General features: G+C 39.3%; 1 protein-coding gene across 1 annotated transcript in view; it reads left to right on the top strand.

The window, feature by feature from the left end:
* Positions 1-24,872, top strand: part of MYO5A (myosin VA) — a 121,552-nt gene that overhangs the window by 66,690 nt on the left and 29,990 nt on the right. The window contains exons 22-29 of the mRNA XM_007461912.1: positions 1,681-1,774; positions 3,929-4,077; positions 10,305-10,418; positions 16,188-16,331; positions 16,570-16,623; positions 18,765-18,992; positions 21,806-21,814; positions 24,032-24,132. Coding sequence (XP_007461974.1) covers positions 1,681-1,774; positions 3,929-4,077; positions 10,305-10,418; positions 16,188-16,331; positions 16,570-16,623; positions 18,765-18,992; positions 21,806-21,814; positions 24,032-24,132 — 893 coding nt within the window. The remainder of the gene's footprint in view (positions 1-1,680; positions 1,775-3,928; positions 4,078-10,304; positions 10,419-16,187; positions 16,332-16,569; positions 16,624-18,764; positions 18,993-21,805; positions 21,815-24,031; positions 24,133-24,872) is intronic.

Genomic DNA, 24,872 nt, shown 5'->3' with positions numbered 1-24,872 from the left:
TCAAATATGTATCCAATGGGATACTGTTGAGGTTTAAGATCTCTCTTTCTTGTGCTCTCTCTCTCTTTCTTTCCCCATTTCCTGAGTCCCTGGAAGCTTTCCAAATTCTTCTGAAACTATAGAGAATTAAGCTTGGTAGGAGTATTCTCATTTCCTTTTCAAAGTCAAATTCATACCTTTCCAGTCTGATAGAATAGTATACCTGAACATATTCAGATTTTTCCTTTCGTTTTGTTATCTGCTGCCTTCACAAGGATAGCTATAGGCACTACCATTAATTCTTTTAGATGGAGTGTGGTAATGAGGAAGAATGAAAAAATTTCCCTGTGAGAGCTAGCTTTGTGGTCAGGAAAGCTACATTGCCAGTTAGCCTGACCAAGGAGCCTAGAAGGTCCAGTAGAACTGTGGTTCTTAACCAGGAGTGTATTTCAGAATATGCTGGAGAGTTTTTAAAAAGATACCTGCCCAAGCTCTGGGAGTGTGGGCCAGGCACATGTATTTTGAAAAAGCACCACAGGTGATTGGTTGCATACCCTGACAAAGAGCAGCCTCTCTCAAGAGCACATAGAGAACTCAGCCTTTCTACTGAGAGCAGACGTTAAGACCTTATCAGCACAGAGGGAAGACACTGGGCCATCAGAAGGAACACCTTCTGGCCTGACTTGTGCAGTGGCACAGTGCTGTAATCTCAGTTCCCTGTTCTTCAGGGATCCTTAGTCAGAGAGCCCGCTTTCTCTGTCTCTGAACTCCTAAACTTTCTCTTTATTAGTAAAGCTGTTGCTTTAAGAGTCTCTTGAACTTATGCTTAGAGAAAGGAATTCAAATTTCACTTATAACAAGCACACATTCTATTCCAAAGGTGAACTGTATAAATTATGAACTTAGCAAAGTTTCCTTTGGTTTTGATTTTTGCTTCCTGAGAATCCTTATCCAACCAGGAAATAGAAAGTTAAAGGTCAATATTTTTTTATTGTGGTAAAATATGCTTATATGTAACATAAAATTTACCATTTTAATGGTTTTAAGTGTACAGTTCTGTGGCATTAAGTGTATTCACAGTGTTGTAAGGTCAATGCTTAAATGTGGAATAAAAGTTTACAACCTTGCAAAACTCTTGAGATGAAAATGAATTCTCTTTCTCAAGACAGAGAGCAGGGAGCTTCGGAAGGTGTTCAGTGAATTTCCAAAACCAAAATGCCTTTCATATTTTTCTTAACCTCTGTAATCTCTCTGCTTGAATCATGGGTACGCGTAAACGTTGCGTTAGGCTGTTGGTGTGAAAAGGCATTATCATTGCTTCAAGCGCCAGGCAATTGCTAAATGCTCAAGGTACAAAGTAAAACAATAACAGCAAATCATTTTTGTCCTCCAAGAATTTCTAGTCAATCAGGGAAATAAAAGTAAATCATTTATAAGGGCTATAAAGAGGCATATTCAGGGTCCTATAGTAGCCCAAAGGAGAGACATATAATTGGAGGGAGTTTCTGGGAAAGCTTTCTGGAGGATAATGCTAGAAACAAGTTTGAAGGATGACCAGATATAACTCGGCAAAGAAGTGAGGCAGTGAGATGTGGAAGTAAGGAGTGACTACCGGTGACTGCTGTATGTATGGTCTTTGTATTCAGTATCCGGCTGCCTCTGTCTGTGGCAGCCATCTCAGTTTATTGTTTTATTTTATAGTTGGTATCAAATCTGAAGGAAGAAAATACTTTGCTGAAGCAGGAAAAAGAGGCCCTCAATCACCTTATTGTGGAGCAGGCTAAGGAGATGACAGGTAAGCCTCATGTGGGCCCAGCCTACTGCACTCCAACCAACCTCAGACCAAAGGTTTATAAGTTACAACTTTGCTTAGACTGTCATCAGTAAATTTGCAGAGTTCTGGAGGCAGGCACTCTAAATATTTGGTTGAATTAGTTGGTGAACTTGTAAATCTGGTCTCCCTATGTACAAATATCATTTCATATTAGTCAGTATCATGTGACTTTTAAAAAAATTGTTCTATATGTATGATTTATGGCTTATAGGAGTCCTGTTGTTTTAGGACCAATTCTTGAGCTAATATGTATATGTATATATGTATCTGTATATATTATTTATTTTGATAAACCAATGGATATTATTTTCCTAAGATCAACCACTTTTTGCCACCTTAAAAATAAAAGACCCTAGATGTGGACATTTATTTGCTGTTTGTAAGATAAATTAAAATGGTGATAATTTACAAGGAATCCACATGTACATAAACATGAGCTAAGAAAGTGTATATCTAAACTACAGTAATTGGTGATAGAAATAGAAAGGAAGAGATTTGATTAGAGTGAAAATATATTATATGAAAAGAATTGTATATCATATATCATCATTTTTGATGTGGTATTCAAAAAAGTAAAAATTTTCTAAAGTTTCTGAAATTTTTCTAAAGTTTTGAGATGAGTTATCAAAACAATAATGTGTTATTAGTAATGAGGAAATTGAGGGGAACAAGTCTCTGTTTATGAGGCAAATTAACAAGGTCAGTTGTTTGAGTATTAAAATTTGGATGTCAGCTGGGGCCTCCAGATAAAGATGATGTGAAAACGAATTGAGATGAAAGAGAGAGCCCTCTGTGGTTTTCCCCATACTGCCCCATTCCTCCCAATTAAAGGGAATACTATATAGAAAAGTGAAGAAAATCTGGAATTAAGCCTTACAGGATAACCATAAATAAGGGATAAGGTGAAGAAAAGGAGCCAGAAAAGAAAATTAAGAGGGAAGGAGGAAAGTCATTGAAGACATGGAAAAAAGGAGGCTAGGATGCAGAATGCAGTGGAAAAATCCAGAATGATGAGAATTCTTGTAGGAAAATAGAAAATGTTATTTGATACTGAAAGATAAGAACAAAGACAATAACAGTAGATTTGCCTCAGGAAAATTTGTTGGTAGCCTTGGGCAGCTTCCACAAACTTGTGGGAATAAAAAGCAATTTACAGAATGTTATAGAGAGAAGAAATTCTTTCATTCATTTATTTACAAATTATTAAAGCCCTAGGGTAGGGAAACACTGTATTGGACACCAGGGAGGCAGTTGTGACAAGACACTTGGCAGCCCTTGCCCTCATGGAGCTGATGGAGAAAGAAATGGTGAAGCAATAGAAGCAGGCAGGGCAGATTATAAGATAGAGCCGCAAAATATGAGGGTAAAATGGGCCATAGTGGTAGGAAGCTTAATGTTTATAAATGTGACTGGGTCAGCTCATTGAGATAAAACATACAGCTGAGATTTAAGGCTTTTTTACTGTGCTTGATCTGCAATCAAGGGCTAATCTCCGATCTCCAGATGATGTCCTATCTAAGTGCCAGCCCCTGGCAACAGAGAGAGTAGAGTGAGGTGAGTAAATGGAAAGGTCAGGTCCCCCAGCAGCACATAGGAGTGGTAACAACAGAGGACCAGGTGTGGGGATCTTACCTGATTAGAATCGAGGGAGTAATAGGACAACAAGGGAGCTCACAGCATTGGGAAATTGTAAGACAGAACCTGGGGACTGAGATGAGTGGAGACACTCTGTAGAGCAGTACAGCTGGGTCCGCTGAGAAGTTGCCGTTCCCCCAGAGGCTTGAGGAATGTCTCTGACCTTTGGGACAAAAGAATTTTATGAATAGCCTGAAACAAAATAATAAAAAAATGTATACTCTAGTTACTAGATGATGGCTAGTGGAAGCTTATGAAGGATGTGCTGTAACCAATGAATGAACTAGTTCTGTTCATGGAACAATGCAATAGATGATGGTTGTTGTCTCTTTCCCTACCTCCACTAAGATACTCTTCATAGATCATAGTGGTGCTAAAAGTAGAACCCCTCCCAAAGAAACTGGAAGTCAGTGTCCATGTTTGTATTCTTGCATTCTGTGGAGCCATCTTTGGTATGCTTTTCCCTCTCCTTTCTTTCAGAGACTATGGAAAAGAAGTTAATAGAAGAAACAAAACAACTGGAACTCGATCTTAATGATGAAAGGCTGAGATATCAGAACCTTCTGAATGAGTTCAGTCGCTTGGAAGAACGATATGATGACCTCAAGGAAGAGATGACTTTGATGGTTGTGAGTCAAATACTTTTGATTTTTTTTATATATAAAGATTTGAGGGCTTCCCTGGTGGCGCAGTGGTTGAGAGTCCGCCTGCCGATGCAGGGGACATGGGTTTGTGCCCCGGTCTGGGAAGATCCCACATGCCGTGGAGCGGCTGGGCCCGTGAGCCATGGCCGCTGAGCCTGTGCTCTGCAACGGGAGAGGCCACAACAGTGAGAGGCCTGTGTACCGAAAAAAAAAAAAAAAAAAATTGAAACATATGCAAAAGTAGATAGAAAAGTAGAATGAACGCCCCTGTACTCCATGTGCCCATCACTCAATCCAAAATGGTCAACACATTTCTATCCCCCATTCTACCCTCCATCCCACTCCATCCAATGGATTGGGTTGTTTTAAAGCACATCCCAGAAATCATATCACTTTATTCATAAATATTTTGTAAAGTCAAACACTTTGAAGACTGGATTATAAGATAGTATAAAGTCAGTGTAGGTGGACTTTGTTTTATGTATTGAATGACTTAAAATAAAATTTGCTTATAAAGCAAATATTTATATAATCAAGTATTGTATAGTTTTTGTAGTTTCAAAGATATAGTCCTAGAAAAAGAAAATTCAGCCTCTATTTGTAATAAATTGTCTTATCTATTTCAAGGACTCTTCTGCATCTGCCAAAGTACATTTTGAACTTTTAATAGTTCTGCACACCCTCCCTGTTCTACTTATCCTGCTATCAGGAAACAAAGAGCTCCCTAGCAATCTTGTTCCTACAGCTATCGGCCTTAAACGTAACCTAATGGCACAGATGGCCAGAAATGCTCTGAAATATCTGTTATAAAACACAAGGTAATTTGGAGGGGAGTGGCCAAGACGGCAGAGTAGGAAGACCCTGAGCTCACCTCCTCCCACAGGAACGCCAAGATTATAACTATTTACAGAGCAGCTGTATATAAGAATGACCTGAAGACTAGCAGAAACTGCTTTATGAAACTAAAGATATAAAAGGGAACCTCAACAAGATGGGTAGGAGGGGTGGAGACACAGTATAGTCAAGACCCACACCCCACGTAAATGACCCACAAACAGGAAGATAAACACAATTGCAGAGGTTCTCCCCAAGGCACAAGGGGTCTGAGCCCCACATTGGGCTCCCCAGCCTGGGGTTCCTGCACCAGGAAAACAAGTCCCCTGGCATCTGGACTTGAAGGCAGTGGGGCTTGTGTACAAGAGAGCCACAGGGCTGTGGGAAACAGAGACTCCACTCTTAAAGGGCATATACAAAATCTCACATGTCCAAGACCCAGTGCAGAAGCAATCATTTGAAAGGAGCCTGGTTCAGACCCACTTGCTAACCTTGGAGAGCCTTCCAGAGGGCATGAGGCCACTGGAGCTCCCCCTGGGGACATAGACATTGGCTGCAGGCATTTTGGGGAGCTCCAACCATGAGGACACTGCTGCAGACAAGTTTCATTTTGGAGTCCTCCCTCTAGCCTATTAGGGCCAGAGGTTTACCTGCTCACAAGTGAGCTGGCACCAGCCCCATGAGCCCCCCATCCAGCCATGCTGGTCACTGACCCATCCATCAGTAACCTGGGACCAGCCTTGGGACACACCCCAGGCTATGCAGCCTGCCACACCAGAACCCAAACCCACCCACCAGCCGGCTGGCAGTTATTGCACTAGGTAGGACCTGGAAGCCAACCAGACCAAGGGCCATCCCAATGTACCAGTGCATCCAAGTAGTGATCCCCACCACAGCAGAAGGGCCCATGCAGCTCACATAGGGGCACCCATAGAGCATATAGATCTTGTGACTAAAAGGATAGGCTGCTGGGGCCCATAGGATGTCTCCTTCATAAGGCCACTTCTCCAAGATTGGGAATCCTAAACAACCTACCTAATGCATAGAAATAAACAAAAACAATAAGCAACATGAGTAGATAGAGGAATATATTCCAAACAAAGGAACAAGGCAAAACCCCAGAAGAAGAACTAAACGAAGTGGAGATAAGCAATCTACCCAATAAAGAGTTCAAGGTAATGATCATAAAGGTGTTCAGTGCACTCGGGGAAAAGAATGAATGAACATGGTGATAAGTTTAACAAAGAGAAAATATAAAGAAGAACCAAACAGAGTTAAGGAATACAATAACTGAAATTTAAAAATACACTAGAAAGGGGCTTCCCTGGTGGCGCAGTGGTTGAGAGTCCGCCTGCTGATGTAGGGGACACGGGTTCGTGCCCCGGTCCGGGAAGATCCCACATGCCGCGGAGTGACTGGGTCTGTGAGCCATGGCCGCTGGGCCTGCGCGTCCGGATCCTGTGCTCCGCCACACGGGAGAGGCCACAACAGTGAGAGGCCCGCGTACCGCAAAAAAAAATACACTAGAAGGAATCAACAGTAGGTTAGATGATACAGAGGAATGGATTGGTGAATGGCAAGACAGAGTAGTAGAAATCAACAATTCAGAACAGCTAAGAGAAAAAAGAATTTTAAAAAATGAGGATAGTTTGAGAGAGGCCTCTGGGACAACATCAAGCATAATAACATTCTCATAGGGGTCTCAGAAGGGGAAGAGAGAGAAAGGGGCAGAGAACTTATTTGAAGAAATAATAACTGAAAACTTCGCTAACCTGGGAAAGAAAACAGACATCCAGGTTCAGGAAGCACAGAGAGTCCCAAACAAGGTCAACCCAAAGAGGTCAACACCAAGACACATTATAATTTAAATGGTAAAAATTAAAGATAAAGAGAGAATCTTAAAAGCAGCAAGAGAAAAGCAACTAATTACATAGAAAGAATTTCCTTGAGACCGTAAGCTGACTTTTCAGCAGAAACTTTGCAGACCGGAAGGGAGTGGCATGATATATTCAAAGTGATAAAAGGAAAAAACCTACAACCAAGAATACTCTACCCAGCAAAGCTATCATTCCAATTTGAAGGGAAGATAAAAAGATAAAACAAGCAAAAGCTAAAGAATTCAGGACCACTAAAACTTTTAACAAGAAATGTTAAAAGGACTTCTCTAGGCAGGAGAGAAAAGGCCACAACTAGAAAGGGAAACTCTCACTGATAAAGGTAAACATACAGTATTGGTAGTAGATCAATCACATATAAATCTAGTAGGAAGGCTAAAAGACAAAAAAGTAGTAAAGTAACCTATATCCACAGTATGTAGTTAAGGGATACACAAAACAAAAAGATGTAAAATATGATGACAAGAGCACTAGTCGTGGGGAGGGGACTGAGAATGCATGGTTCTTATAATGTGTTTGAACTTGAGATCATCATATTTAAATAATTAAATATATTTGTATGTGTATGTATATGTATATATGTGTGATTGAATCTCATTTATTGTTGTTTTTATGAACCTCATTGTAACCACAAACATATTATAGATAAACACACACACACAAAAAGAAAGTAATCCAAATATAACACTAAAGAAAGTCATCAAATCACAAGGGAAGAAAGCAAAAGAAGAAAGGAACAAAAAAGAACTACAACAACCAGAAAACAAAATGGCAGTAAGTACATACCTATCAATAATTACTTTCTATGTAAATGGGCTAAGTGCTCTAATCGAAAGACACAGAGTGGCAGAATGGATAATAGAAACAGGACACATACACACACACACACACACACACACACACACACCCCTGTGAGAGACTTCAGTTCTAAAGACACACAGACTGAGAGTGAGGGGATGGAAAAATGTATTCCATGGAAATGGAAAGGCAGCTGGGGTAGCAGTTGTCAGACAAAATAGACTTTAAGACAAACACTATAGCAAGAGACAAAAAAGGACATTACATAATGACAAAGGGATCAGTCCAACAAGAAAATAAAACAGTTGTAAACATATGTTCACCCAACATAGGAGCACCTGAATACATACAGCAAATATTAACAAACATAAAGGAAGAGATTGACAGTGACACAATAATAGTAGGGGACTTTAACACCCCACTTATATCAAAGGACAGATCATCCAGAAGATTGAAATCATATCAAGCATCTTTTTCCACTGCAACACTATGAGACTAGAAATCAACTACAAGAAAAAATACTTGAAAAAGCAAACACATGGAGGCTAAGCAAAACACTACTAAACAACAAATAGGTCACTGAAGAAACCAAAGAAGAAATTTTTAAAATAGCCAGAGACAAATGAAAGTGGAAACAAAATGATTAAAATCTATGGACTTCAGCAAAAACAGTTCTAAGAGGGAAGTTTAATAGCGATACATGCTACCTCAGGTAACAAGAAAAATCTCAAATAAACAATCTAACCTTACACCTAAAGGAACTAGAAAAAGTACAAACAAAGCCCAACATTAGAGGAAGGAGAAAAAAAAAAGATCAGAGTGGAAATGAAATAGAGACTAAAAATCAGTTTAAAAGATGAACAAAACTGGGCTTCCCTGGTGGCGCAGTGGTTGGGAGTCTGCCTGCCGATGCAGGGGACACAGGTTCGTGCCCCGGTCCGGGAAGATCCCACATGTGGTGGAGCGGCTGGGCCTGTGAGCCATGGCCGCTGAGCCTGAGCGTCCGGAGCCTGTGCTCCGCAACGGGAGGGGCCACAACAGTGAGAGGCCTGCGTACCGCAAAAAAATAAATAAATAAATAAAATAAAATAAAAAATAAATAAATAAAAAAAGATGAACAAAACTAAGAGCTGGTCTTTTGAAAAAAATAAGCAAAATTGATAAACTGTTAGCCACACTCATCAAGACAAAAAGAGAGCCCAAATAAATAAAATCAGAAATGCAAGAGGAGCCGTTACAGGCAACACCACAGAAATACACAGTATCATAAGAGATTACTACAAACAATTACATGCCAATAAAATGAACAACCTCGAAGAAATGGACAAATTCCTGGAAACATACAATATCCCAATACTGAATCAGGAAGAAATAGAAAATATGAACAGATCAAATATCAGAAATGAACTTGAATCAGCAGTCAAAAACTCCCAACAAAAAACATTTAAAGAAGAGTTAACACCTATGCTTCTCAAACTATTCAAAAAATTGAAGAGGGAACAGTTTCCCAACTCATTCTGTGAGGCCAGCATCACACTGATACCAAAACCAGACAAAGATATCACACACACAAAAAAAGAAAATTACACTAATGAACATAGAACATACAGGTTGGGCTGGGCTGAGGGGCTTTCAACTGCCCCTGGGGGCTGGCTTCCCTGTGGTTGCACAGATGGGTCTGCTCTCTATGAGCCTGGATGTTGGAAGGAAAGAGGCAAACAGCTCTTTGTGGCTTCTGGCTCTTTTCCTGCACCTGGGAAGGAGTAAAGGAAATTGGACAGATCCCAAAGCTCTTGGAGGCCTTTCTGAAGCTCTCAGGATTTGTAACCCCAGAAAATCCAGGCCACTGAACCTTTCCATGTCTTCTGTTGGGGGCACCCTAGGAGTGAGGGGCCCAAACCCAGCCTTTTTATCTCTTCTTCCTTCAAGTCATTCTCTAACCCCTTTTCCTACAGAAAGGAAGGGACTACAATTGCTTAACTTTTCTGTTCCCCACAAGCTTTCTGAACACTAGTTCATAGGTACCACATGCCATAAAAGTGTCACCTGGACTCCCTGAGTTAATAACCCAAGGATCTTCCCAGGATTCTTCGAGCAGCTTACTTGCCTCTTCTGCACATTCATCCTTCCCACTGCTGACTCCAGAGATTCAGCTTCAGGCATAAAACTAATAGAAATTGTAGTTGCCTAAGTGGAAACCCCCCCCCCCCCCTTTTTTTTTTTTTTACCATTTATGCCCAAATACAGTGCAGTAAAATGATTATGCTATCATTAAATATATCCTATGAACTTTTTGGTTCGTTTTATTTGATTGCAACATGGAAGTCAGTTACAGTCCTTAGATGCTGAGGCATCATACCTATGCTTCACCCAGTGCGACTAGCCACTCACAACTTTAAAAAGCCGACTCCGCCAGCAATCACAGATGATTTTTGTTTGAGTATTTGGTTTTGTGACTGTGCTTATCATGCCCTCCTGGTGCATCTTTCTCATTCTTTGAGGAGCTCCGAAGGTGACCCTTTTGTAAGAGTTTGTTAATACAACATGGAACAGATCGTTTGGGCATGAGAACTTTAAGTCAGTGAGTGAGGATAGAACCGAGTTAAGGTGGATGCTGTCTTAACTATGCCTAGTTCAATTATTTAATTATGTTGTGTTAACTATAACTGCTTATTTGTCTTGCAGAATGTGCCTAAGCCTGGACACAAGAGAACAGACTCCACCCACAGCAGCAATGAGTCCGAATACACCTTTAGCTCTGAAATTGCAGAAACTGAAGACATTCCATCAAGGACAGAGGTACATTTTAGACACCTATCAGTAAAAGTAAAATGTGCCCATGCTGTTACTAACAGAGAACATTTTCTTTGCAGGGAGGACCCCATTTGTCCATAAACATAACATTTGTTTTATGCTGTTTATTCTTCATAAGTGACTTAAAGGTGCTTAATTAGCTGTGTACATATATACTTATTGCATATATTTTTTTGTCAATAAACATTTTAATTTTCATTTTTAATGTAATTTTGAGGATCAGATTTTCCCTTCTGTAATTCCCTTTTACACCTTAACATGTTCTTTGTGCAAAAAACATAACCTGTCATGAATTTATTCCAGACTGAGGTAAATTATTTGAAAGGTAAGCCCTCTGTCCTAGAATATTATAAAGCAGAACAGCTGAAAAAAATTGAATAATTCTTTCCTTTCTTGCCTTAGTTCCACTTGGGATGAAAAGTTTCTCCATCTCATTCTGTTCCTTTTAAAGAAAAGCGTCATATAGTTGAACTCATACATAGGAGAGGGCTAAGTTGCTGGCCCAGGATCACAACTTGTAAGTGGCAGAGCCAGTATTCTAACTGAGGCCTGTCTGTTCAGAGCTCCACACTCTACCTCCTTGCACTCAGGGGTTCTACACTGCGGTTCTCCAGTCCCATTTTTGTCTACAGATAACATTAGGCTGGGGACATTGATACAGCAGTATGGCCTGTATATAGCAGGACAGAGGTTGTTCAACTTATCTATTGTTGTGCAACAAAACATCCCTGACTTTAGTGGTTTCAAACTACAGCAATTCATTATTGCTCACAGTTCTTTGGGGTTTTTTTTTTTTTCTTGAATTTTTGAATTTTATTTATTTTTTTATACAGCAGGTTCTTATTAGTTATCCATTTTATACATATTAGTGTATACATGTCAATCCCAATCTCCCAATTCATCCCCCGCTCCCCCCCACCCGCTTTCCCCCCTTGGTCTTGGTGTCCATATGTTTGTTCTCTACATTTGTGTCTCTATTTCTGCCTTGCAAACTGGTTCATCTGTACCATTTTTCTAGATTCTGCATATATACGTTAGTATACATTATTTGTTTTTCTCTGACTTACTTCACTCTGTATGACAGTCTCTAGGTCCATCCACATCTCTATAAATGACCTGATTTCATTCCTTTTTATGGCTGAGTAATATTCCATTGTGTATATGTACCCTTTGTCTTCTTTATCCATTTGTCTGTAGATGGGCATTTAGGTTGATTCCATAACCTGGCTATTGTAAATAGTGCTGCAGTGAACATTGGGGTGCATGTGTCTTTTTGAATTATGGTTTTCTCTGGGTATATGCCCAGTAGTGGGCATTACATTTTTAAACTCAAAACTCTCATACGCTTTACCTAATTTTTACTAGTAACAGTTTTTGTCAGGGTCTCTATTCTTTTCAAGTTTTCTCCAAATTCTTACAGATTTGAGGGGAGGGGTAACCTTTTCATTTCTATTCTCACTTGTTTTCTGTCAAGTCTTTTCTCAAGTTAAGAGATAGATTAGAGTGGGATTTGGTACATTTTTCATCTTTTTTGAATAATGAAGTGTGAATTGTGCTCCAGAAATCACCTACAGATCTTGGATTATTGTTAGTGTGTGTCACGTGCATCTGACCACCAACAGTAGGTCATACACTGGAAGTCTTCTCTTAATAGTGAGGAAGACTGTTGACTGAACTAGTCATGCTTGTTGCTTGTGACTAAGTGCATGCATCTGAGATGTGGCTGGCTTTGGTTAGTGCTGTCTTTACCATGGGACAGACTACAGTAACTCTCCTCCTTGGGACTGAGTCCATAACCTTAGCCTCAATCTGTCTGTGTTTCAGTTTCCTCATCTGTGAAGTGGCAATGCTATTATTATCTTACTTTATAGTGATATTTTGAAGATTAAATGAGTTAATTTTTATAAAACACTTGTAGCAGTGTTGATACATAGTAAGTGTTCAATAAACAGAGGTTTTTGCTCTAATAAACAGGCTTCCAGTGACCACCCTACAATTCTGACTGGGTGTGGCCAGGATCAGAAAGATGGACATCTACACAACTAGTAATAGAAAAAGAGAGATTGATTATCAGAAGGGAAATTGTGCAGGACGTAACTTTGTACTTCGAATTACTTAGGACTTGCAGGTTTGCATTTCTTCCTGCAACTACCTCTGTGATGGCCAGGTTTACAAATTGCCCCTTTCAAACTAAAGGAAAACTTTCAACTCCTATGTGCAATATTCCCAAGTAGCTCTTTTAGAATCCAGTGCCAGGAAAATAATGGGATCACTCTTGTTTATGAATTGATTTTTAAAAAATTAAAACAGATAAATTGTTTTGAAACACAGAATTCCGACCTTCGTCGTGTAATAATAGCAAAATTTGATGTAAAAATAAAAGATTAATGTCTCTCTAGTTACAAATCAGAAACCTGTGATTGGTTGTTCACAAGACACAATGACACCTCCATTGCTGTTTCTCTCTGAAGAACTCACCTGCCAGCTCTACTTGCCTTGCAGCCCTCACACACTTCCAGCATCTTCATGGTTTGGGGTTATTTTTTTGGAACCATTGCTTCTCCACGCTCTGTAATGCCCCTTTCTTAGTAGCCATTAACTAATTATCTCAGTTTTGCTATTGCTGTCGAGCTTTCTCATACCTGTCAAATCCAGGGAAAGCGTCACCATAACTTTCTCAGCTATTGTCAGCAGTAATTCCAGAATGACTGCCAGGCCTGTCGTGGTAATTTTGTGAACAAATTCTGTTATCTTCCTGATTTTCCTCTAATGAGAGACTGTTGCTATTTTTTAGATTAGTTTTAAAGCTTCACTTTCTTGGAAAAGCCCTAGATGACAAAGTCCTAACAAAGGAAAGAAAGCAAAACAAAACCCCAGATGCTTCCCTGAGCCAGATGGCCCAAACTTCCTTCTTGCTTACGTGGTATAGAGAGGACAATATCTCTTTGATTATACGTGTCATTAGGGATAAGAATGGGCACCATTTGGAGCTCTCTTAATTACTAATCATTATGCCTCAATTTTTGCAGTTGTCAAATGTTCCTATCTCTAGGTACAATGATGAAATATATTCATTCATAGAATGAAGGTTTCTATCATAGTGTGAAAAAAGGATTAAATAGTTAAAAGTTTTCAGGGATACATACACCATTAATAGAGGAACAAACATTAAAATACATAAGATAGAATGTTTACATTATAAAGAAGCTAAAATATAAGTATTTGTGGGATGTATAGAAATGAATTTTTGTATGAATGAAATTCTGTAGTAATTTCGTGCTCAGGGAAGACGTTACCTCTGTTCTACTAAGTCAGGACAGACTTTATGGTGAAGGTCATATACCTAAACTTTTTGTTACTCTGAGCAGTGCAAAAGTGGACAGATGGACTTCCCTGGTGGCGCAGTGGTTAAGAATCCGCCCGCCAATGCAGGGGACACGGGTTTGAGCCCTGGTCTGGGATGATCCCACATGCCACTGAGCCCGTATGCCACAACTACTGAGCCTGCACTCTAGAGCCCGAGAGCCACAACTGCTAAGCCCATGTGCCACAACTACTGAAGCCTGTGCACCTAGAGCCTGTGCTCCACGAGAAGAGAAGCCAGCACAATGAGAAGCCCATGCACCACAACAAAGAGTAGCCCCTGCTTGCTGCAACTAGAGAAAGCCCTCACGCAGCAACGAAGACCCAACACAGTCAAAAATAAATAAATAAATTTATTATTTTTTTAAGTGGACAGAAAGAAAAAGACCAGGTCTAACTAGTTTGTAGATAAATGACCCTGACAGCCTATAAATGCCCCACTTCTTAGTTTAGTTGATTCTTCTTAGGTGTCTTTTTAGAACTGGAATAATACTGAACTTAGCACTACCAAGAATTCACAAAAAATCAAAGATTGCGCATGAATATAAACATTATTCAACCTCATCAAAAGACAAAGAAATATAAATTAAAACAATAATGAAAAAACACTATTGGTCTACCAGCTGAGCCAATTTTTTTTAATGATAACAGTCATTGCTGTTCCAGGCAAGTTGGTGGCTGCTGATGGAAGTATAAACAGGCTCAACCAATTTAATAGACTTAAAAACATTAATGTTTAGATATTTATGTACTAGGTTGTTTATTTTAGTATATTTCAATAGCAAAAAATTAGAAATAACCCCAGTGGTCACCAGTAAGGTAATAGCTAAGCAAATGATGGTACACATGTCAATACAGCCATTAAAAATTGTGCTTTCAAGTATCATATTATAAATTTGGAAAACGATTATAATACGATGCTAAGTTTTAAAGACAGTACAAAAGTATAATGAAAGTATTATTCCAGTTCTTTAAATTTATTTAAAAAAAAGACTGGACAAAAATTGTGGGTTTTCTCTGGATATGAGATTATGCTTACAGTTCTCTTCTTTGTACCTTGCTTATTTCCTAAACTTATTTTGTTTTTATATGAGGAAAAAACATTTTTTAAAAAATTGACAATTGGAAATATAAGATTTGCTGATCAGTTAAGAACTATACTTCGATCATTTAATTAAATAAATAAGTTGTTACCATTCTCTTTCTCTCTAACAAAAAGGATCTTTATCCTCTCCTTAAAATCTAATGATACAATTGTTTCTCTTCTTACCTCATTAAAAATTCAAACCCAAAGTAAAGGAAGTAAAACAATTATGGAGCCTCCAGAATTTCTATGATGGTGGTTAGGGGTTAATTATTTCCTTTTGCTTAGCTTTAATTAGTGTATCTTTATTTATCCTACTAGTTCTCCCTGTGACTCTGTTTTAGAACCAATTGACATGCTTTTAAATGCTACTAGGTTATCTTTCAGTTTATTTAGGGCTGTATATATTTTGGTTTTTTAGTTTTCTCTCTGACCTCAATATATTTATGCTAGCATCTCACCTTTTCAAAAATCGTTTTTCCTAATTACAAAAGTAGTACATGCTCATTGTAAGCAATTCAAATATAGAAATGTGTGAAATAGAAAATGAAACTTTCCCACAGTACCTCCCATTCTCTAAGATAACGTCGATGGCCTTCTAGATATTTGTATGCTATGTGCTAGGTATACTTAAAAGTCACGTGTATTGGGTTTTGGGTTTTTTTAAGAAAAATGAGATACTATCCTGCAACTTGTTCATTTCACTTAATACTTTTATCTAGAACATATTTATCTACTCAGGTAGATCTACTTCATTATTTTTAACAGCTATAAAATACTTCATAGTTTGGCTATACCATAATTTATTTAAGCAGCTCTCCTATTGACCAACATTTGAGTTCTTTTTAGTTTTTGCAATTACAAAAAATATTACAGTGAACATCTTTCCCCATATATTTTTGTGTACTTGTGTATTTGTGCAGGATTAATTCTTAAACATATATTGCTATGTTTGTCCTATGTTAAAGAATATACAGACTTAAATTTTAATAAATACAGCTAACTTGCCCTTCCAAAGGGCCTCCTTATAACTTCCACCAATATCTTATAAGACACTGTTACTAACACATGGCCTTATTAATCTTATTAGTCTTTGCCAATATGATAGGGGGAAAGTGGTACCTCGCTGTTGTTTAATTCGCATTTCTCCATTTATTAGCTGGTTGGATGTGTTAGTTGTATATTCTTTGGCCATTTGTATTTCTCCTATAAGTTTGCCTGTTTCTCTGTTGAGCTGTTCATCATTTTCTCATTGGCTTATACATCTTCCGAACCATCTTGACCATCTTCTGATTTCTGGGGTTTAGGAGCCAAGCGAGAAGAAGGTGCCTCTGGACATGTCATTGTTCCTCAAGCTCCAGAAACGGGTCACAGAGCTGGAGCAGGAGAAGCAGGTGATGCAGGATGAGCTGGACCGCAAGGAGGAGCAGGTGCTCCGAAGTAAGGCAAAGGTGCGCAGTGCTCTCCCACCCTAGGGCCATGGCAAACCAAGTTCTGCAGTTTCTTCTTTAATGGCAACTCAGCCCAGAAGTACTTTAACTTTAACCAAGTAGGTTTTGGTTCAAGTAGTGAGGGCTTAACTCTCCTCACTCTTTTCTGCTGAGCTAGGAAATATTCTAAGAGTAAAAATGTGACAATTAAAATACAACTACTTACTTATAAAGTTTTTAACTTTGTGTGTTTCCCTAGGAAGAAGAAAGACCACAGATTAGAGGTGCAGAACTGGAATACGAGTCACTCAAGGTAATGGGAAGTTTCAGCCCAAGACTTTGAATATCTTGTGGCGAGAGACCTGCTCAGAGCTTCTTTCTCTCAGAGAACATCCTTAAGGGTACCTGAGGCCCTAGCTTAAGGCTTATTCAGGCATTAGTTGTAGCCCTGTGTCATTCCCTTTTTTAAATTCTCTTTCATATAAGCTAGAGTTCAGTCTAAGCAGAAGCAGGAGCAGTAGCTGCCATTTGAGACTGTAGAAGGTAGTAAAGGACATGGACCCAGGTGACACACTGCCTGGGTTCAAATGCTAGATCTGCCACTGTATGACTGTGTGCAAATTCTCCTGTCTGTGCCTGTGTGGTTTTCTCATCTATAAAGCGGGAATAATGATAATATGTATCTTATAGGACTGTCGTGAGGATTATATGAAGTAATTCATGTAAACTGCTTAGAATAGTGCCTGGCACATCATAAGCACCCAACAAATGTTGGCTGCTGTCATTATCTTCATCATTTTAAAATACAGGCACTTTACACATCAGCCTTAATTTTTAACAACAATCCTGCAAGTAAGCATTTTAATTCCCATTTTATAGATGAAGCAATTGACACTAAGAAGTATAAGTAACTTCCCTAAGATGACCCCACTAGAAACCGACAGGAATGTAATTTGAACATTGGTATCTCTAGCTCCAAACCCCATGCTCTAACCATCAAACCCCACTGAAACTATATGTTTGTAGAGAAAGACAGTTCCCAAGTATTAGCTCAGTGTTTCTCGAAATGTGGTCCCTGGGCCATCTGCATCAACATGACCTGGTAATTTGATGGAAATGCAAATTTATGGGCCTCACACCAAACCTATTGAATCAGAAACCGTGGGGGTGGCACCAAGCCATCCGTCCTCCGGGTGATTCTGATGCACATTAAAGTTTGGGAAACATGGCATCAGAGCTTAGGTGTCGAAGTAAAGACATTCATACGTTTTCAGAAATAGCAATGCGAATCTGATTACCAGTTGGTAGGAGACTGGGGATAGGAAGGAGCATTCATTTTCACGTTTGAATGGACTAATTCATGAAAGAAAGTGTTATACATTCTTAAACTAGGGGAAAAAAAGGACTTTAATTAGTCTTACTATAACATGTTGAAAGGTCTAATATGGTGCTATAAACCTAAGATTGCTTCTCTGGAAGAAATGGTAAAATATTTTATCTTTGTATGGAAGTGTCTCACTTCCACTGTCATAAAGCCTTAATGTCATGTGCTAAATAAATCAGCATGGTGCTTTTAAATGCCCGTCTGCTTCACTATTTCCCAACCAGTATCCTGTGACATTTGTATTTTAGGGTCAGTAAATAGAGTTTAGCGGCAGATCTCTATTCTGGATTCCACTGACATTTGTTGAGCAGAGCCTACAAAGCGCAGCACTAACTGGTGATGGGAGGATGGCTGGTAGTATGTGAAAGTATGGAGATGGTAAAGGATGTGTATGTCCATCTAGATGACTGAAGGAAGAGGTCGTCCATCCTCTCCTCCTGCTTCTCAAGGCTTCTGCCAGCAGCTTCACAAGCATGTCACACAGGAAAGGAGTTTCAAAAATATATTGTTGTTATTGTTGTTATTGAAACACTATAGAGAATTTTATTAGCTTAAATGCTATGTAATTTTTAAATTAGAAGTTAAAAGCCTAAAATTTCAGCGGTCTTTCCCCTCTCCTTTACAAAAGAAATAAGAGGGTACTACTCAACACTTCAGGGATCTGCTCTCTGAACAATTCATTGGAAATAACCTGACCATTTGGACCTTCATATTTGTGCTTGTATTTACCCATAAAGAAAACCTGGGCTTCTTAGTACTGAGATAATCTCACCCCTTAGGACTCAGCCTTCTCTTCAGGCCTGTGACCACACCCTGGGCGGCCTGGAATAAATTTGATTCTGGAATTTAGGTTGATGAAGCAAACTACCATTCACCTTGCTCAATTCTACTTGACGTTGACTTTCTTAATTTTAAGAGCTGAGTTCCCAGTAGAACCAGGGGAGCCATTCACTAGGGGAGCTCTGGTGATCTTTTCCAGCAGAATTCTTCTACTATCTTAGGGAAGGATGAGTACTCCAGTGTAAAGTTGAGGATGACAGTGATGAACTGTTCTTTTTCTCTTCACACAGCGTCAAGAACTAGAATCAGAAAACAAAAAACTGAAAAATGAGCTGAATGAGTTACGCAAGGCCCTTAGTGAAAAAAGTGCCCCTGAGGTGACCGCTCCAGGTGCACCAGCCTACCGTGTCCTCATGGAGCAGCTGACCTCTGTGAGTGAGGAGCTCGATGTCCGCAAGGAGGAAGTCCTCATCTTGAGGTCTCAACTGGTGAGCCAGAAAGAGGCCATCCAACCCAAGGTAAGCATGAGCAAGTGGCTCAGGTGGGTGTTTGGGGACTGGCCTCTTTCTTCATACCCATTCCCTCCAATTTATTTATTTATTTTTGCGGTACGCGGGCCTCTCACTGCTGTGGCCTCTCCCGTTGCGGCTCACAGGCTCCGGACGCGCAGGCTCAGCGGCCATGGCCCACGGGCCCAGCCGCCCCACGGCATGCGGGAACCTCCCGGACCGGGGCGCGAACCCGTGTCCCCTGCATCGGCAGGCGGACTCTCAACCACTGCGCCACCAGGGAAGCCCTCTCTCCACTTTATAACAAAGCAAACATTTAAGAGCATTTTTAGTCTAATTGAGGATATCATCATTTTGGGGGAAAAATCTCAATGTTGTTTTAAAACTGTTGCAAATACCAATTGGAGTGAACAAGAAGCCAATGATATCCCAAATGCTCTTCAAAGTTTCACCGCTCACTCATGAGCAAAGGGCTTTTAAAATTAATCGTTTTTTAGTAATCTGGTCATGATAAATTTTGATCAAAAATACAATTCTGTTAAATACAAAAATCCATAAGTTGTCTTGCTGTGGGAAGGCATTAAATACAATTTTAAATTATTTGTTGAAAATAGCCTGTTTAAAGGTAGGAAAGATAACACATGAAAAGGTTAGAAATGAGATCAGTGAGTAGAAGTGACATGGAGATGATTTCTGCTCACTTCAAGAAGTTCTGTTTAATGGTGGGAGTTGTCCCAGCTAGGAGAGGCTGTGTTTAGTGATTCCACAGAAGGGACCCAGGCTGAAGCATATAGATGGCCCTTTGAATGCCTTCCCTGACCTCAGATAACTTGAGATCCAACTGCCATGTGTTGGTGAGAAATGGACCTTTTAGTCATTTGACATCGGGGGGAATCTGAATAATCATCTTAAAACCTGGTTTTTGTCCCTGCCCATGTTCATGAAGCAAAGTGTTACCAAGAATTGGGCAATCAAGTATCCCAGCTGCATGACCTGCCACATAAAAAATGACTATAAGACAGAGAATGAAAAAAAAAAAAAAAAAAGACAGAGAATGACACACACCATATGATTTCACTTAGTATGTGTGAAATCTAAAAAACAAAACAGAAACAGACTCATAGCTAGAACAAACTAGTGTTTGCCAGAAGGGAGGGGGTTAGAGGGTTGGGTGACATAGATAAAAGGGATTCAGAGTTACAAACTTCCAGTTATAAAATAAATAAGTCACAGGGATGTAATGTACATCATAGGGAATGTAGTCAATGATATTGTAATAACTCTGTATGGTGACCGATGGTAACTAGATTTATCCTGGTGATCGTTTCATAATGTATAAAAATATCAAATCACTATGTTGTACAAATGAAACTGATATTGTATGTCAATATAATTCAATTTTTAAAAGACTATAACATAATGAATGGGATGCCTGAAAGATCTGAGAGCACTTCTCTTAGAAATGGTAGTTCTGGGGCTTCCCTGGTGGTGCAGTGGTTAAGAATCCTCCTGCCAATGAAGGGGACATGGTTCGAGCCCTGGTCCAGGAAGACCCCTCATGCCGCGGAGCAGCTAATCCCATGTGCCACAACTACCGAGCCTGCGCACCTAGAGCCCGAGCTCCGCAACAAGAGAAGCCACTGCAATGAGAAGCCCGTGCACCGCAACGAAGAGTAGCTCCTGCTCGCCGCAATTAGAGAAAGCCCACGTGCAGCAACGAAGACCCAACACAGCCAAAAATAAATAAATAAAAATAAAAGAAGATTGAAAGCCTCCAAATTCTAAAAAAAAGAAAAGAAAAGAAAAAAAGAAATGGTAGTTCTGCATGTGGTTAAGATACCATACCTGGCACATAACATTTGTATTTGATAACGACAACTCACACCTGGGATTGGGCCTCAAGAAACAAGCCTCCCTCTGCATGCTAGCTGGAACAGAGTCCAAAATTAGAATTCCTTTCTCTGGTTCCCTGTGATGAACTAATATTCTAACAAGAAACTTTAGTAAAAGTCAATAGAAAGAAAAAGAAAAATGAACCAAGGGGTATAAAAACAATCCAGCTCACAAGAGCACATAGCTCTGGTACCTCACACTGTCACCTACCCAGCTCACATACTCCATGTGACAGCTTATCTCCAGCGCCTAATGGGCTGGCCCTGTCTAACCAAGGTCCCTGCTCTCCAGGCTCCAAGCCTACACATAGCATCAGCTTGTTTTCTCTTAGGAGAAATGCCCAGGAAACTGACTAAGCCCTTTCAAACCCAGGGCTGTTTATCCCACTCCGTTTCTAGTCAAGAGACACATCATTTCACAACTCCTTTGCAGGCAAGTGGTAAGTGATATCCCGTGAGCCAGGTGATGATCCAGCCCAGCCAGCCACATCTAGTTTACATGCTCCACCTCCACAAGTGTTCTGGGAGGCTTCACTCGGACAAATGACCTCCTACCAAGGCGTTACTGTTAACCTCACAGACCTAGGATAAGAATTTTACCATAATACATTAACAGGAGGTTCATTTTCCTCATACCCTCACAAATACTTCATAATTAGAAAAATCAAAACAACTCAAAAGAATTTCAAGAGTCTGTTCCTGAGAATTAAGAGTTGCCATTACATAAATATATATTAATGTCCACTTCATGCCAGTTCCATGGATAGTAATTTACATACAGAGTTAGTTTTAGGAGAAACAAACTTGGTTGTTTTCACAGTTAGCTTTTATCTGTTTTGATGAGGACTCAAGATGGAATTTATTTATGGAACTAAGGGTTTGTTGTTTTCTCCATTTGTTTTCTTTTGCTTGCTGACTTGTGATTTTCAGGATGACAAGGTAATTATATATTTTTTTAATTTTTAGTAAACACTTCTATTTAATCCTGATTTTTACAAGTATCCCCCAGTTTTGCAGTTGATATTTTCTGGCCAACAAGTCTATTTTGATATTTACAAATTAATTTCCTATTTGGCCCCCTACTATTTGAGAAGTCAGTGGGAAAATAATGGACGTCATAGGCTCCAGTCTGGATCGCAGAGAGGCCTCCATGACTTTTGAATTCGTAGTCAGCTCTGTGACTCATAGTAGTAGTTATGGCAGGCCATCCACGAGCGGGGGAGGGAAGCCCTTAACTTGGAGCACACTCCGAAGTGCAAGCTCTCCCATGCTCTCATTTCTGCCAGCTGTGGGTTTGTTGGCCAAGGGTGAGGAGGGGCCTGAGGAGCTGAGCATGCCCTTCTTGGGAAGAGTGGGATTTTCCTACATGGTGCAACCCTTTCAGAACTTCTGGTCCTGTGTTGGCAGGGACTCTTTGAGCAGTGAGTCAGGAACTTCCTAGCGCTGGCAGTCCAAGTCTGACCCCATGCCTAACCCCTGCTTCTTAGCTATGATAGGCCGGATAAGGGAAGGACTGGCTACTTTCTACTATCTTTCCTTTGGATGAGTTCATTAGATCTACTTACCTAATTTACTAAAAGTTAAAAACCAGATCATGTAGGTCCTCAGATGTCAAAGAATACATGTAGCGTTATTTAACGTAGAAACTGGTTCTTTGAGTTACTATTTAAAACTTAAAAATCTGAGTATGGCCCTTTATAGAGTAGAAAGATTTTTTGCCTTTCAATAAAAGAGAAAAAGAAATTTTCTATGAAATATGTACTAAAATATTTATAAAACATACCTAGAATATTTATAAAAATGCTATATGTGGTGTTTATGGGAAAGATTTTTAAAAATCAGTAAAACATAAGCTCTTGTTAATAGCTCTTATCAGATTGTATTCGGTCTCCTCTAAGTGTGCATTTATAGACTCACAAAAGGACAGCATTAGGATAAAAGTGGGATTTTTTTTAAAAAAGGATGTTTTTTATTATAAACACTGGAATTCAAAAGCGAGTATTTGTAGGCCTCTAGTTGACATTAAAGTTATCTTGGTCTCTAAGATGATGATATTTGAAGTGTATTCTATAATCTCCACTTCACTGTGAGATCTGGCTTTAGAGCAAACGTTGACTAAAGGATCAGACATATACTATTTAGACAAACAGAATGGACTCTTGGGTTCTAAAGAGTATTATTCTTTAGAGGCTATAGGGCAGTTGTTCTTATTGTCTATTCTTGCCCTGGTTTAGGAGAGAGAGAGAGTGGCTGAGTAGAAGCAAGATTTTGAAATTACATTGGTTGTCAGACAGATTACACCAAAAAGAAAAAATAAAAAAGGAAGTAAAAATGTTAGAAGGAAAGTCCTTTCTATGCAAAATCGTTAGTAATTCTGACCTGCCAGATGTTTATTTCAAAAGCTTATGTACCATGCTATACTGTAACAGAGGAAAAAAGAATTGAATAACAGCAGATGGTAGATATTTCCAAGGAGCTAAATCCTTCCCATTTATATATATCTAAAGATGTGAGGAAAAAAACATTTAATTTTGCTGAAACACATCATCTGAATACCACTTTTTTTGTACTGAGTTGTTAATGGAAAAATGAGCTTTATGTCAAACTTTTCGTGTTTATTAGGGCATTTGTTTTGTTATAACTGGTCCGGAAGTAGAAGAAAGAACAGCTTTGTACATTGCATTGAATACTTGGTGTTCTTGCCTGGTTATTATTTTAATGCTGTATATAGTTTATATGTATATTTTTTAAAGTATATATACAACATTAGAATAATAATCAGGCAAGGACACTGAATATATATATATTTACACTATATGTGTGTGTGTGTGTGTGTGTGTGTGTGTGTGTGTACACACACACACACACACACAGTGTAAAATACACGTGGCCCATCAGTGATTTTATTTACTCTAGAATCACACTACCTTTGTAGTAGAGTGTTAGGGATTCTCAAGAGAGGGACTAGAGGTGCCTCTTCCTCTTAACTGCCTGTACCCCACTGTAGTTGTACCGGGGCTAGGGCAGACGCTCTGGTGGGGCAGAGGTGTTGTGGAACACATAAACCCCCTATTCTGGAGGAAAGAAAAATGTTGTATGAGGTCCAAAGCTTTAGAGTTAACACTTAATGTGGAAATGTGTCTTTTCCCCCTTCAGAATACAATGACAGATTCCACAATACTTTTAGAAGACGTACAAAAAATGAAAGATAAAGGCGAAATAGCACAAGCATATATCGGTTTGAAAGAAACAAACAGGTAAGTTGATGTTTCTTTTATTCATTTTGGTTTAATCATATTGATCTTTCATCTTCAAGCCAGCCTCTTATACAGTAAGTCCAAGTGTTTATGCATTGTTTTGTTAGACATCAGCTGACCTTCAAAGGGGATCCAAGGTTTCCAATATATTCCCAGTTAAAATCTCATTTATAATAATATAAGGTAGCATTACCTTATATTATTATAGGAGATGAAAGATGGAGAGGAAAATGTTCTTTACATTAAGGGAATATATTTCTGTATATTTAGGGTCTTAGCCTTGAGAAGAAAACCAGTTGCTTACTACGTAGCTTGGACTATCTTGGGTAGTCACTTCCATTTGTTATTCAGGATGGTTATTGTGAAAGTTCGCAGGGAGAGCTGCAGCTTTCAATAATTGAAATTTAGTGTGAAGAGAAGTGATGAAGTAGCGGAATCACATCTGTGTTGGCCGTGTAGTTCCAGAAGTGTACCGTGACTTCTAGGATCGGACCCTAATACTTGAGACCAAGTTTTTGCCACGTTCCCTAAGGTGTTCTGAGAAAACTCTAACCCTGGTTTCATCTCATTTACTCATGAGTGAAGTTACAGATGGCATTTAGCTCAGTCTTAAGAGCCTTGGGTGGGCTGAGAGTACAGATTTGCAGTCACTAAATGACCAAACTTTCCCCAAAGTTTTCCCTATTTAGAGTATCATCACAGCTCATTTCTGGAATTCCTCAGCCTTCCTACCATTCCTG

Source organism: Lipotes vexillifer, unplaced genomic scaffold (assembly GCF_000442215.2).
Source record: "Lipotes vexillifer unplaced genomic scaffold, Lipotes_vexillifer_v1.1 scaffold283, whole genome shotgun sequence".
NCBI lineage: Eukaryota > Metazoa > Chordata > Mammalia > Artiodactyla > Lipotidae > Lipotes > Lipotes vexillifer.
The sequence above is the reverse complement of the archived record's forward strand: the minus strand, read 5'-3'. Positions and strand labels throughout refer to the sequence as shown.